The 13,510-nt window shown below is 30.2% G+C and overlaps 1 protein-coding gene across 1 annotated transcript; it reads left to right on the top strand.

Annotated features, from left to right (window-relative positions):
* Window positions 1–10,797: 10,797 nt before the first annotated feature.
* Window positions 10,798–12,235, top strand: LOC136086969 (uncharacterized). The gene is made up of 3 exons (XM_065809471.1): window positions 10,798–11,082; window positions 11,185–11,841; window positions 11,984–12,235. The coding sequence occupies exons 1-3, from the start codon at window positions 10,798–10,800 to the stop codon at window positions 12,164–12,166; spliced, it is 1,125 nt and encodes a 374-aa protein (XP_065665543.1). The 3' UTR covers window positions 12,167–12,235.
* The last annotated feature ends 1,275 nt before the right edge of the window (window positions 12,236–13,510 follow it).

Genomic DNA, 13,510 nt, shown 5'->3' with positions numbered 1-13,510 from the left:
ACTCCACTTTGAAGAGAACAAACCCAAAATCCGTAATTTTTTTGCCAAAATATATTACAGTTTACTATTATCTACAATCAATTTTGAAAAGGTAAAGAGATAAAAAAATAATAAATAAATAAAGTAAAGGAATATGTAAAAAAAAAAAAAAAAAAAAAAAAAAAAAAAAAACAAACGCTCTCTGCTTTATAGTTATGATTTGTGTAAAAAAATGCTTATGCAACATCTCAATTGCATCTAAATAAACTACTGCGATAATCGACTCGTTTTATTTGTTTTTTAGCTACATTAACAAACTTTTTAACATTCATTTCCTGTTACATTGAAAAAACTTAAAAACCTGGATTTTATGCGCAACTTTTGAATTGACACTCAAGGTGCAGTTTGTTGTATTAGATGCAAAAAATTGCATTGCACTTTTCAATATTTTTATTAGTTTGCGTTTTGTTAAGGTACTTCTATACAATTAAAAAGGTGAAAATGTTAAAATTTCAAGTTTTTTAATTATAGTTGCTTTAAGATCAAAATTTATCTCAGAATCTTTATTTGTCATCGAATTTTTTTTTTTTTTTTTTTTTTTTAAAAAAAAGTGAGGTTATTTTAATTTATCTTAACGTTGGTATAGACTTTTACTCTTAGCAACGCCCTTAGCAACCGTGTTATTGAATTATACACCTCTATTGCAAGTTATTTTATGTGCAATTCCATCCAAATTTATTTTTAAGTTATGCACTTAGCATAACTGGAAAAAAAAAAATTTTCAGAAATTAAGTTAAGGCTCTCTCTAGAAAAATGCCTCCATGACCAAACGCAAAATGCGAATGAGTATTTAAATGGAATTATTTGGACACGTTGTCCCAAATCTACTCATATAGCAGAAAGGTAACGTAAAATAAGATGACTTTGGCCAAATTTAAAATATTTTTTTTCCAAAATTTAATTATAAATTATTAATATGTTGATATAAGTTGCATTAGATGTGCATGATGCCAAAGAAATAAATAATTAAAATAAAAAAAACAAAAAAATTATATCTTTGACCCTTTTTTTTTTAATTTTAAGGGTGAGTCAAAGTCACCTCTATACTGGTGGTGACTTTGTCCACCTAAAAGAAAATTATAATTATTGATTAAAATAATTTCATATTTTACATATTCACAGATACATGGATATTAGGTGATATGTTAATAAGGCAAAAAAGTATTAAAAACAATAGCTTGAAACTAGTTTACAAATTTATTCAAAATATAAATGACAAAGAAACCTTATTAATATTTAAAACACAAAAAACTATGCATCAGTCATCAAACTATCAGTGCTAGATTTATTCAATAGATTATCTGTAATTATTTGCTGTTCAAGAGTGGATACCTTGTTTTTTTTTACAACAGTCATTTTTTTTCTTGTCTTATTTGTATTATTATCTGCTTGCATATTAACTACATCAATTGATGATACACTTTTTCCTGGGACAACAGAGACTTTATGTCGTTTTTTATTAGGGGGTATATGATCATCATCTTTAGCTTCAACTAAATGTTGTATGAAAGAATCACTGACAAGAGAACCGATTTCTACTGTGACATCTTTATTTGTAAATGTTCTTTTAGGAAGTCTATCTAGCACCTGTTTTCGATCAAGAGGTATAATCCAGTTTTTCTGAAGTCTGTCTTCATACTTTCACAATTAGGTTCTTCAAATTTTTTCATTTAAGCAATGCTGGAAACTGGTCTTTTGGAAGCGAAGGAGCTTTACGTCCTTTGCCACTTTCCTTCCAAGTTGTTAATATTCTTCTCCACTGAGCTTTCATTGGTCGATAATACGCAACACCCATGAAAAATTATTATTAATTATTATTACATTAAAAATTTATTATTATATTAAAAAGTTTTTTTTTAGTTTAGGTAACAATAAAGATTCAAACCAATCTGTAAAACAACTGGAGTCAAACCATCCACTCTTTTAGCGGTTATAACGTGCTCCTTTTGGTCCATTTCTTGTCCAAGTTGTCCACATCGAATCTGCTTTATATACAATATATGGAGAAAGGATATGCTTTTCTGCATTACCACAATACATCAAAGATGTTGCAGACTTAGTTGAATTAATTATCATCTCAGAATATTTTGATCCTCTCTTTGTTATTGCTAGTTTATTACCAGGGTCATCGGTTAAATTAGTTTCATCGTAATTCCAAATGTTTGATGGAGGAACCCCTGCCAGCTCAAGAGTGATGTTATCAAAAAAGTTATTAATAACACTACCAGACATGAATTTTTATACAAGAGAAACTGTAACGAAAACATTTAGTACTTAATGAATGATGAAAGAAAAAGTATAGTTTTGATAGTCTAAGTCGAACCATTTTTTTGTAAAATGGAAATTTTTATTTCTCCATTTTTCATATACTTTATACTAAGAGAAGTCGATAGTTCTAATTTCTTTTACTCTAATGAATGAATAGGAAAAATACATTTATTTGACTTGATATTAAAGTAATTATCATGTATTATCACTTAACATTATTATTACTTGAGTTAAAGAACAAGTTTGTGAAAATGGTGATAATTCTAACTGTTGTAATGAACCAATTTATTTTTGGCGTTTTTATCTAATTCTTCATCCACCGTTTAATTCATGTGGGCAAATGTTAAGTTTCAGTTTTGATGAATTCTTACTATTTTATAACTATTTTTGCTGTTTCAGATTATTTGGAATGTCTCAGAGACAGAAATGCTATAACGATCCTAACAAGTTCTATTACATTTGTGGGAGGTTTATGTTTAAAGGAGATGAGCGTTCCATTACACCTCGAGTTAAGACCCTGTATTATGCTTATTTCAAGATGAAACTAGGGGATGAGGACAAGGTTTTTGCCCCGATAAGATCTGTGTTAAGTGTCTGTCTAACCTGTCCCTGTGGTCTAAGGGTAAATTAAAGAGAATGCTTTTTTCCACACCTATGTCGTGGCGCGACCAAAAAGGTCATGTAACTGATTACTATTTTTGTTTGACACACACGGCACAATTTACCAGAAGGACAGCTAAAAGCATAATTTACCCTGACTTACTATCAGCGATAAGACCGAGAGTATATGATGAGGAAGAAGAGCCTCCTGTGTTTTCTTCTGATCTTCTCAATGTTGTTTTGACTGATGATGATGATGTGCTGAACATGAAGAAGAGCAATAAAGATGAAGATGATAGGCTGTCTAACGACGAGCTAAAGTCTATCAGCCAGAGACAGCTGGACTTGTTTGTTAGGAGACTTGGCCTGTCTAAACAGGATGCGTGTTTGGCTGGTTCAATGCTAAGAGAATTCGGTGTCCTTGCTAAGGAAACGAGAACGTTTGTTTATAAGACAAGAGACGCAGCTTACGTGCCATTTTTTAAGAGAAGTGAAGACAATAACTTTGTATTTTGTTGTGATATTCCTGGTTTGTTGATGAAGATGGGTATCTATACACAAGTGGAGAATGACTGGTGGTTGTTCATCGATGGCAGCACAAGAAGTGTAAAGGCGGTCCTTTTGCATAATGAGAACGCATATCCAGCCATCCCGATTGCTTACTTTTTACAATTACATCAAAAGAATCTTATGAAACTATGAAATCTATTTTGCAGCTTGTTTGTTATGACACATTTCAGTGGAGAGTTTGCTCGGATCTGAAATTTGTAGATCTGCTGACAGGTATGCAAGGAGATTACGTGAAATACACATGCTTCATATGTTTATGGGATAGCCGCGCAAAACATGAGCATTACATCAGGAATGAGTGGCCAGCACGAGGCAATGCGACCCTTGGTGTTCACAATATTCGCTATGAGCCACTTGTTCAGTCTGACAAAGTTATTATACCTCCATTGCACATAAAGCTTGGCCTGTTTAAGAAATTTGTTAAGACATTACACTCTGACGGCGAACCGATGAAAATCATAAAGGAGACCTTTCCAAAACTGTATTTTGCAAAAGTTAAGGAAGGATTATTCAGTGGACCAGACACTCGAAAACTTTTGAATAGCCAACAGTTTACTGATTCCTTGTCCCCGATTATGCTCAGAGCATGGAAGGCTTTGAAAGACTGTGTGGAGAACTTTCTGGGTAAGTATCTGAAATTTTTATGAATTAAGTACATAATACTTGTATTCTATTAAAGAATTTCTTCTTTGCACTCATTTATTCAGGCAATCACTGGCCGGACGCCTATAAAGACATCATCTCATAACTTTTATCAGCCTTCAAAGATATGAATGTGCACATGTCCCCAAAGATTCACTTTCTTGCATAGCCATTTGGACTTTTTCCCCAAGCATTTTGAGAAAAACATTTCAGATGAGCATCGAGAACGTTTCCACCAAACGATTTCAACTATTGAGCATCGCTACCAGGGGCGCGCCGATGAGAGAATGATGGCTGACTTCTGCTGGCTGACTTACAATCCTGTTTAGTTTGTCTTTTGTCAATTATACACTCATATAACCTAACAACATCGCTTAGTTTTACTACAAAAATGGGAAAACTGGTACCTCTAGTTTACCAAAAAGTGGTTCGACCCTTACAAATTTGGCTATGCATTTGGGTTCAGGGCTATCCAAAGAACATTATTTTCGTTCCAAACCTCTTGCATAAAGTGAAAAGTGAAAAAATGTCTGATAGTGCAATAACAGTACCTACTTCTGTCCTCTTTCTTTTAATGTTACTTGCAAATCTAACACTTAACTGTTTATTTCTCTTAAGGAATGATTTTACCCATTCAACACCAGGCATATTTCCTGCAAATTGCCTAATAAACATTCCTTTACGGTCTGCATAAGACTTCACAATACTTCGTAAATCATAACAGTCAACTGGGAATCCAGAAGAAGACATAGTTATAACATAGTTTGCAAAAATTTCTTCTTCAATATTACTAAATATTGTGCAACCGTCTGGTTTTTTATTATGTATACCTTTCAGTTTATTCTTTATTGTTGAAAGAAGAGTTTTAAAGGTCAAGCAAGCATCTGTTTGTGTTAAATTATCACTTTTTACTTCTTTTAAACATTTGGTTAATGTTTCCTGGGTGCAGTGGCGGATCCAGCATTTTTTGATCTTTGAGATAGCTAACTTCCAGACAAGGAGCAAACTCCAAACATTTATATGTTTATACTTATGTCAAATAAGGATGTTTTGCAAAAAATTGCGATGATTGGAGCTTGGGAACAAAAAAGCCCCAAAAATTTAGCCCTACCTGCCCCAAACGTGAGAGCAACAAATTGATGAAATATTTTTTGTATTATTTTCAACTAGACTTATATTCATCGATAAATTTTAAATTTCATTGTAAAATATTTTAGCGTTCAAAAATTATGACCATATAAAGTTTAAACCCCCCTCAATTTGAGGGGGTTGCAAATTTTATATTGTCATAATTTTTGAACGCTCAGAGATAATATTATGAAACTTAAAATTTATCGATGAATATAAGTCTAGTTGAAAATAATACAAAAAATATTTCATCAACTTGTTGCTCTCACGTTTGGGGCAGGTAGGGCTAAATTTTTGGGGCTTTTTTGTTCCCAAGCTCCAATCATCGCAATTTTTTGCAAAACACCCTTATTTGACATAAGTATAAACATATAAATGTTTGGAGTTTGCTCCTTGTCTGGAAGTTAGCTATCTCAAAGATCAAAAAATGCTGGATCCGCCACTGCCTGGGTGTATTAAATATAATAACGACTCCCAGCAACACGTTTATATGTTCTTGGCATGGTTTTTTTGATATAAATATGATTATTAATTAATATTTTTTCCTAAAAACAAAATTTGAAAATTAAACCAATAAAAATATATCTATAGACAACATTTTCTGAAAAATAAATCAAAAATATAATATTGAAAATCAAATAATTACATTTTTTCACTTAGGGTAAAGTCACCCCAAGTTGTGGCCAAAGCCACCCCATAAACTTTGCTTATTGTTAATTTTAATTAGAAGAGTTATAAATTTGGCAAATATTGTACAAAACTCATCCTATTTAAATTTACTATTAGTAATAACATCACAACCCACTCAAATATTAACAGCAGTTTCAACCAACTCACAATTTTGCAGCATATAAATTTAACAATTATTATAGACTCTAATAAACAAAGAAAAAATTATATCAATAGTTGCGCAAACTACAATTAATCTAAGTAATAAATAAACAGAATAACTTTACTTTTGTGATAAACCTAAATCTGGGAGAAGTCGCAGAAGTACAAAATAGTTTTTAAAAGTTAAAACTATTTTTGATAAATTAGCCAAAGTCACTTACCAGGCCAAAGTCACCTCATTTTACGGTACTTACAATTAGTGTGTGTTCTGCCACCATAAGTTTTTATGATGGTGTTAATTGTATTGGAAATGTTTATGATTAGATTAATATTCCACGTGAAAGTGTTTTTGAAAAAAAATGAATTAAAAGTGGTTATAATCGAGCTTTAATTCATTGTAAATAGTCATCTAATATTTTAAAAACACTGAGAAAAGTAAAGAGATCTAAGAAAAGAGTTTATATTTGAAAAAAAGACATTAAAGGATGCCAACCCTATAATTCTGGATTGAGTTAGTTCTGTTTTGTTTTATGTTAATAAATATGATCTGATTTTTAAAACTTTTTTTTTACAAAACATGTTTTTTGTTGTTTTAGTTATAACTCTGTTGTTTTAGTTATAAATTTATCAAGACCCATATTTAGTAAAATATGGGTCTTGATAAATTTGTTCCACACCTTTTCTATACTTTTTCCTTATTTCAATATGTTTTAGTAAGCGGTAGAAAAATAATTATATACATACAGAGGCGATTCTACAAATAAAATGAGGGGTAACGGGGGTAAATCCTCAAAAAATACCAACTGGCTTCTAAAAAAAAAAAAAGGTCTTCAAAATAAAAATTTAACCGACTGAATTGTGTCAAATCCCCGACTAGCCGACTAAGTTCGTGAGAAAACTGACTATAACTTGAAAATCAGTACCAGTCTAAATAATATTTAGAATACCCGCTTGAAATGTGTTAATTAATTACCATTGGTATAAAAAGTTTCAAAAAGCACGAGATGACTTAAATATATGGAATAACGGACTTACCATGACCAGTATAATTAGTACTGAATATTATTATATTACTGGTCATGATAAGTCTATTCCACACCTAATATTTTAATAATTTCGCTTATTTCAATAATCTTCAAAAGGAGTACAATATTTTTTTTTTTTTTTTGCTCGTTTACATTTGTCGTATTTTACAAACAAACAAACAAGGCATCTGAAAGAAGATCATAATGATCTTATCATTAGAACCTTTTACAGCTTTAGACATTTTACAGCAAAACAAAAATGAATAAAAAAAAAAAATTTCAGTAAACAGTGTAAATAAATCTGACGATGCTATATAAATAAAATAAAATTTCGTGTAAATAAATCTGACGTTACTATATATAGAATCTATATCATTTATATATAAGATAAAAATAAAAATTAAAACGTTTTATAAAGCGTATTTTACAATAAAATAAAAGTTCTAAACAAAGATTACAAAGTATCAATTAAAAGTACTTGACTACGTCATCAATAGATAAAATAAAAATTTTCAGTTTATATTTGAAAGTGGAATAAGTGTGAAATATATCAAAATTTGACAAAACAATCTTATTCCAAAGATACGGTGCGCGATAAGCAATACAAAACTTATTAAACTTAGTTCGAAAAAAAGGTTCATATATGAGAAAATTATTTCATATATATTGAGAATTTTCATTTCAATAAAAAAAAGTTTGGAATGAGTGTACCGATCCGCAAAATTAAATATACGGATCGCATGCTTCTGACAGCGTTAAAGACATTGTAACTTATTTTTTTCTATGCTTCCCCGTACAATATTTGCATAATTTAAATAACTATGTATAAATGAGTAGTAGAGTTAGGTTAAACTTTTTTTACTTAAATATGTTCTGGATTTATATCAAATTCCAATGCTTTTGGAAATTTTTGTGCTAATATAGTCAATATGTGCTTTCCATGTGATGTTTTCATCAAGAAAAACACCCAAAAACATTGTGACATAGTGTCTTTTTATCTCAGCATCATCAATAATAATTTTGGGCAAATTTGGGGGTAAATAAGCTCTTTTTGAGACAGGATGAAACAGAATCCATTTTGTTTTGTTACTGTTTAGAGTTAGTTTATTGCATTTGAACCACTTGGATATATTTTTAAGTTGTTCGTTCATGCTAGAGAAGAGTTTGTAAATATCATTATTGGAAAGAAATAAGTTGGTATCATCAGCAAACATGATACTCATTAAATTTGAGGCTTTATTTAGGTCGTTTATATAAATCAAGAACAACAGTGGTCCCAAAATGGAGCCTTGGGGAACGCCACATGAAATATTCAGAAACTCATTAGAATAATTATTATTACTAAAAACAAACTGTTTACGGTTTAATAAATAATTTCTGAACCATTTTATGACTTTTTAATTTACTCCATAGTATTTCAGTTTTTGTATCAAAATTTGATGATCGACAGTATCGAATGCTTTCGATAGGTCGATGAAAACACCTAAAGTATATTTAGATTTTTCAAAAGATTTTGAAATTTCACGTACAAATTGGATAATTGCATGTTCCGTAGAATTGTTTATTTTAAAACCAAATTGGTTGACCTATAACAAATTATTAGAAAGAAAATAATTGTATAGTCTATTGTACATAATGCGTTCTAGTATTTTTGAAAATGTGCAGAGGACGGAAATAGGACGATAATTACTGATATTTTTTTGATCTCCCTCTTTTAAAATAGGGGTAACTTTTGCAATTTTTAATCGGTTAGGAAATACTCCTTGATGGATAGACGCTCCATATACTTTAAAAAGAATATCTTTTAATTGTTCAAAACATTCTATAACTATATTACCGTTTATGTCATCTGCTCCGCTTGCTTTGTTCTTTTTAAGTGATTTGAATGCTCTTTCAAATTCTTGAAAAGATAGTTTTAAATATAATTCGTTGGAACCATTGCAATTATCCATCTGTACTAGAAAATCGTTAAATTTTGCTTTTGTAAAAGGAACTTTATTTGCTAGTTTAGGACCGATGTCAATAAAAAATTTGTTAAACTCATGAGCTATATCTCTTGGAACACATATACGTTTGTTATCAACAATAATCATCTGGGGGAAAGAACCTGAGCATTTCTTACCACTAATTTTGTTCATTACTTGTCAAATGCGTCTTGAGTTATTTTTGAATTCATCTAGGAGTTTTGAGTAGTAATTTTTTTTCAAGTTTTTACGAACTTTTTCAAATAGATATTTGTAATCTTTATATATTTTCTCATTTGAAGATGATTTTGTTTTGAGATATTTTATATAAAGCTTCTGTTTTATCTTGGATGATTTTTTAATCCTTTTGTTACCCAAGGATTGTTTATATTTTTTGGAGTTATTGTTCTTTCAATAATAGGGAAGTTTGCATCATATACTGAGAAAAAGGTTTCAAAAAAAATATCGTAAATTTTGTGTGGATTGTTACCGTAAGATTGGGTGGCTTTGGCCCAAGCAAATTTTTGTTTTAAAATGGTTTAAAATCGATACCTCAAGGTATGCCGGTTAATGTTTAGTAGCAAATTGTGGGAAATTTATTATTTATTTAGTCTAACTTAGTTTCTTTAACTCGAACCTTTGTGATATTATTGTAAGTTGCACTTAGAAAGTGATATTATTGTAAGTTGCACTTAGAAAGTGATATTATTGTAAGTTGCACTTAGAAAGAAGAAGCACCTAAAATCCGAATTTTTTCAGGTGTGTAAACTTTTACATCGATTTTTATTGGAATATACACTGAATTAATTTTAAACCATTAGTGTTTGATTCTATCTTGTTTTGAAAGCTTAACAGTTTATTACTTTTTTGCAATTGAGATTTAAAAAAATAGGTTGTCTTTGGCCCACTACATAGGGTGACAATGGCCCGGGCTAAAGTCACCCCATGTATTAGAGTAAACCTTTTTTAGTGATCATTTATAGACATTATGGTAGTTACTATGTTGGAATGAAAAATTTTGTAGTAGTAATACAATAGAAAATCAGTATAACAGTTTGTATTAGTAAATAGCGAAATTTGTTTAGTTCTTAGTTTAAATATGCAAAAGTTATAAGCCAAATCGTGGAAAAAGAAAATATGTTACTTATACTTTAGAACAGTTAGACAATGCATTAAAAGATTTATAGAATGGTTTAATTACTCAACGACAAGCAGCTTTGAAATACGATATACCAAAATCAACATTAAAAAATAAAATAAAACAGACATATCCTAAAAAGTATGGTGGTCAGCAAATATTTACATCAAAAGAAGAAGACATGTTTAAGGCATATGCAATAAAATCATCTGAGTTTGGTTTTCCTGTTGATAAATATGATTTAAGATGCATAGTAAAAGGGTATTTAGAGAAAAAAGGCGTCGTTATACCTCAGTTCAAAAATAACTTTCCAGGTGACGATTGGATTCGATCTTTTTTAAAAAGAAATCCAGAACTCACAGTAAGATTTGCAAGCAACATAAAGCAATGTAGAGCAGAAATAGGAACGACTGTGATTGATAACTACTTTATAAATCTATCAAATGAAATAAGTAATATATCACCTGATAATATATGGAATTATGATTAAACCAATCTCAGTGATGATCCAGGTAAAAAAAAAATATTAACAAAGTGTGGATGTAAGTATCCTGGACGCATAATTAATTCTACAAAGACCTCGTTCTCTGTAATGTTTTGTGGCAATGCTAATGGTGAATTGCTACCACCTTATGTTGTTTACAAAGTTGAGTCGTTATGGAATACATGGATGGAGCATGGGCCACCAAAAGCACGTTATAACAGATCAAAAAGTGGTTGGTTTGACTCAACATGTTTTGAGGACTGGTTTTTCTCTTTACTTCTTCCAAGACTTAAGAAGGCTCAAGGAAAAAGTGTCATTATAGGTGATAACATATCTTCACATTTGAGCATTGCAGTACTGGATGCATGTCAAAGCAATATCATAGGATTTGTGGCATTACCAACAAACTCTACACATCTCACGCAGCCATTAGATGTTGCCTACTTTAGACCTATGAAGATTAACTGGCACAAAATATTATGTGAATGGAAGTAGAAAGGAAAAGGAAGGAGAGTTGCTTTTCTTCCTAAAGATGAATTTCCTAGACTTTTAGACCGTTTAATTACCAACTTAAATGAACATGGGAATGATAACCTTAGTGCTGGTTTTCACAAAACTGGAATTTTTCCATTAGACAAGTCTCAAGTGCTTTCACGACTACCATGTTGTAATGTAGGTTTAGACTCAACTACTGATTTAGTAAGCCAATCATTTTTAGATCATTTATGTAAGTCACTGGGCGATCCCTCAGATGGTTTTAAAAAACCAAAGCGACATAAAGTATGTGCTGTCTCAGGTAAAAGCTTATGTTCAACAGATATATCATCTTGTGTTATAAATAAAAATAATAGATTAAATTCAAATAATGTAGATACACCTATCAGTATTATAAATACAATTGAGACCAACAACATTGACTTTGCTGGCCCAAGTACAAATACTGGAACTACTGAGACTTCTAATCTAATTTTTGCGGATGTAAGTTTAGTCGCAGATAGTCATACAGAATCTTTAGATCATTCAGTATTAGGCAAAAAGAACTTTCAAAATATTGATAAAACAAAAAATGTTTGTAAAAAGGAGAAATTGTTAAATCTTGTAGAGAATTGTTATGTAATTGTTAAATGCAATGGAGAGTTAAATCCTGGACAGGTTTGTTTATTTATTTTGAATTATTTATATTTAGCTAATCAATTAGTAAACTTTATAACTAATTATTTTAATAACTAATATTATTTAATGTAATAACTATTGAATAATTTTAAAGTAACTTTCGAAATTTTTTTTTCTACAGTTGAAAAATTTAAGAAAAAATGGAGCAGAAATTACTATTATGAAAAAAAATGGACTTAACTGGAAATGGTCACTACCAGCAGTGCAACTTTTTTTGCCCCAGTCTGAAATAGTCGATTTTATTGAGGAACCAAAGAAAATTTCGAAAAGAGGAATTTATTCAGTTCCAAAACTTTTTCACTAAATTTTTTAAAACATTTATTTAGTCATTTTTGTTTACTTTATACCTAAACTGTTTTGTTTACTTGGTACCTATACTTGTTTAGTTTGTACCTATATTTTATTTACTGTATACAGTATACAAGAACTTTATTACTAAATCTTTTTTTGTCACTTTATTTTTGTAAATTTATTTTCTTTGCCTAAATATTGTTGTTTTTATTGTTGTTTTGCTACCTTTAGTCCCTTTTTACAGGGTTGGGCCAAAGTCACCCTAACACACAGGGCGAATTTGGCCCACCATTTAAACCACCCAAAAGATACTTCAGGTAAATAATTTGCAAATGGGAGACAGATAGTTCTAACTGTCCTTTCTATGTACTTCTAATAGTACTTAGTGTTTGAGGAAATAACTTTTGTGGCTTTTGTTATCTTCATTATACAGAAGACAAGTCATATTTAGGTCCCCAATAATGTAACTCCTTTTTTTTTCTTTAATACCTTTTCTAAAAATACTTTGTTCAAAAAAAATGCTCCAGTTCACGCTCACGCCGCCAGGTGGTCGATAACAACAGCTTAGTAAAATGTTTTGTGATTGTTTATAATTTCTATAGTTAAAGTTTCTTTATCGCCATCAGAAGCACTTAAATCATTACAAACGTAATAAAAAATATTTTCATTCACATAAATAAGGACTCCCCCGCGTTTATTTACTTGTCTTTTGAGCGAAATTAATTTAAAATGTGGAATATTAAAATTAGAATTACAATCTCTAAGTCATTCGAAATCCACGTTTCAGTTAAACAAACTATATTAAAACGATTTTTTGTTTTATCTAACAAGTTTAGAAGTTTTTCAAAATTGTTATTAAGACTTCGAATGTTTACGTGTAGAATTCTAATTTTATTTAAATTTTTGTCATAAACATTTTTTAAAAGAAACCCTTCTAATTCGCATGGATAGTGATATAAGCAATCCGAGAAATTTTTTATATTAGGGTTTATATTTTCATCAGAATTCAATTCAGTAAAGTTAAATCTTATAAATTCAAAATCACTTATTCCAGCCATTTTTATTATTTTTTTTTAATTTAACAGATCATTCATTTTAGAAAAGTTTCTTTTTAAAATTAAGGGATAGGGTTTCTAAATTCTCTGCATAAAATTCCATCATATTTAATAATAGCATACTTACCTTCACCGCGCAATCGTTTGACCTCTTCCCATAATTTTTTGCGACTCTCGATCGTTTCCTTCGCGAAATCTTCGTTGATAAACACACCAGTACCTTTCAAGGTTTTAACGAAGTTTAGAATTCTGTTCTTGTCCTGATAGTTTAAGAGTTTCAGAACTATTGTTCTGGGTATTTT

The sequence above is a fragment of the Hydra vulgaris genome, chromosome 11 (assembly GCF_038396675.1).
Source record: "Hydra vulgaris chromosome 11, alternate assembly HydraT2T_AEP".
NCBI classification, from domain to species: domain Eukaryota; kingdom Metazoa; phylum Cnidaria; class Hydrozoa; order Anthoathecata; family Hydridae; genus Hydra; species Hydra vulgaris.
Note: the sequence above shows the minus strand (reverse complement) of the source record. Positions and strands in the feature narration are given on the sequence as shown.

Excerpts from the sequence above, each read along its gene's own strand:
- LOC136086969 (XM_065809471.1), top strand. The coding sequence starts at position 10,798 with ATGTTTTGTGGCAATGCTAATGGTGAATTGCTACCACCTTATGTTGTT. Across the intron at positions 11,083-11,184 it reads GCAATATCATAGGATTTGTG|AAAGGAAAAGGAAGGAGAGT; the intron begins GCATTACCAACA and ends GAATGGAAGTAG. Across the intron at positions 11,842-11,983 it reads GAGAGTTAAATCCTGGACAG|TTGAAAAATTTAAGAAAAAA; the intron begins GTTTGTTTATTT and ends TTTTTTCTACAG.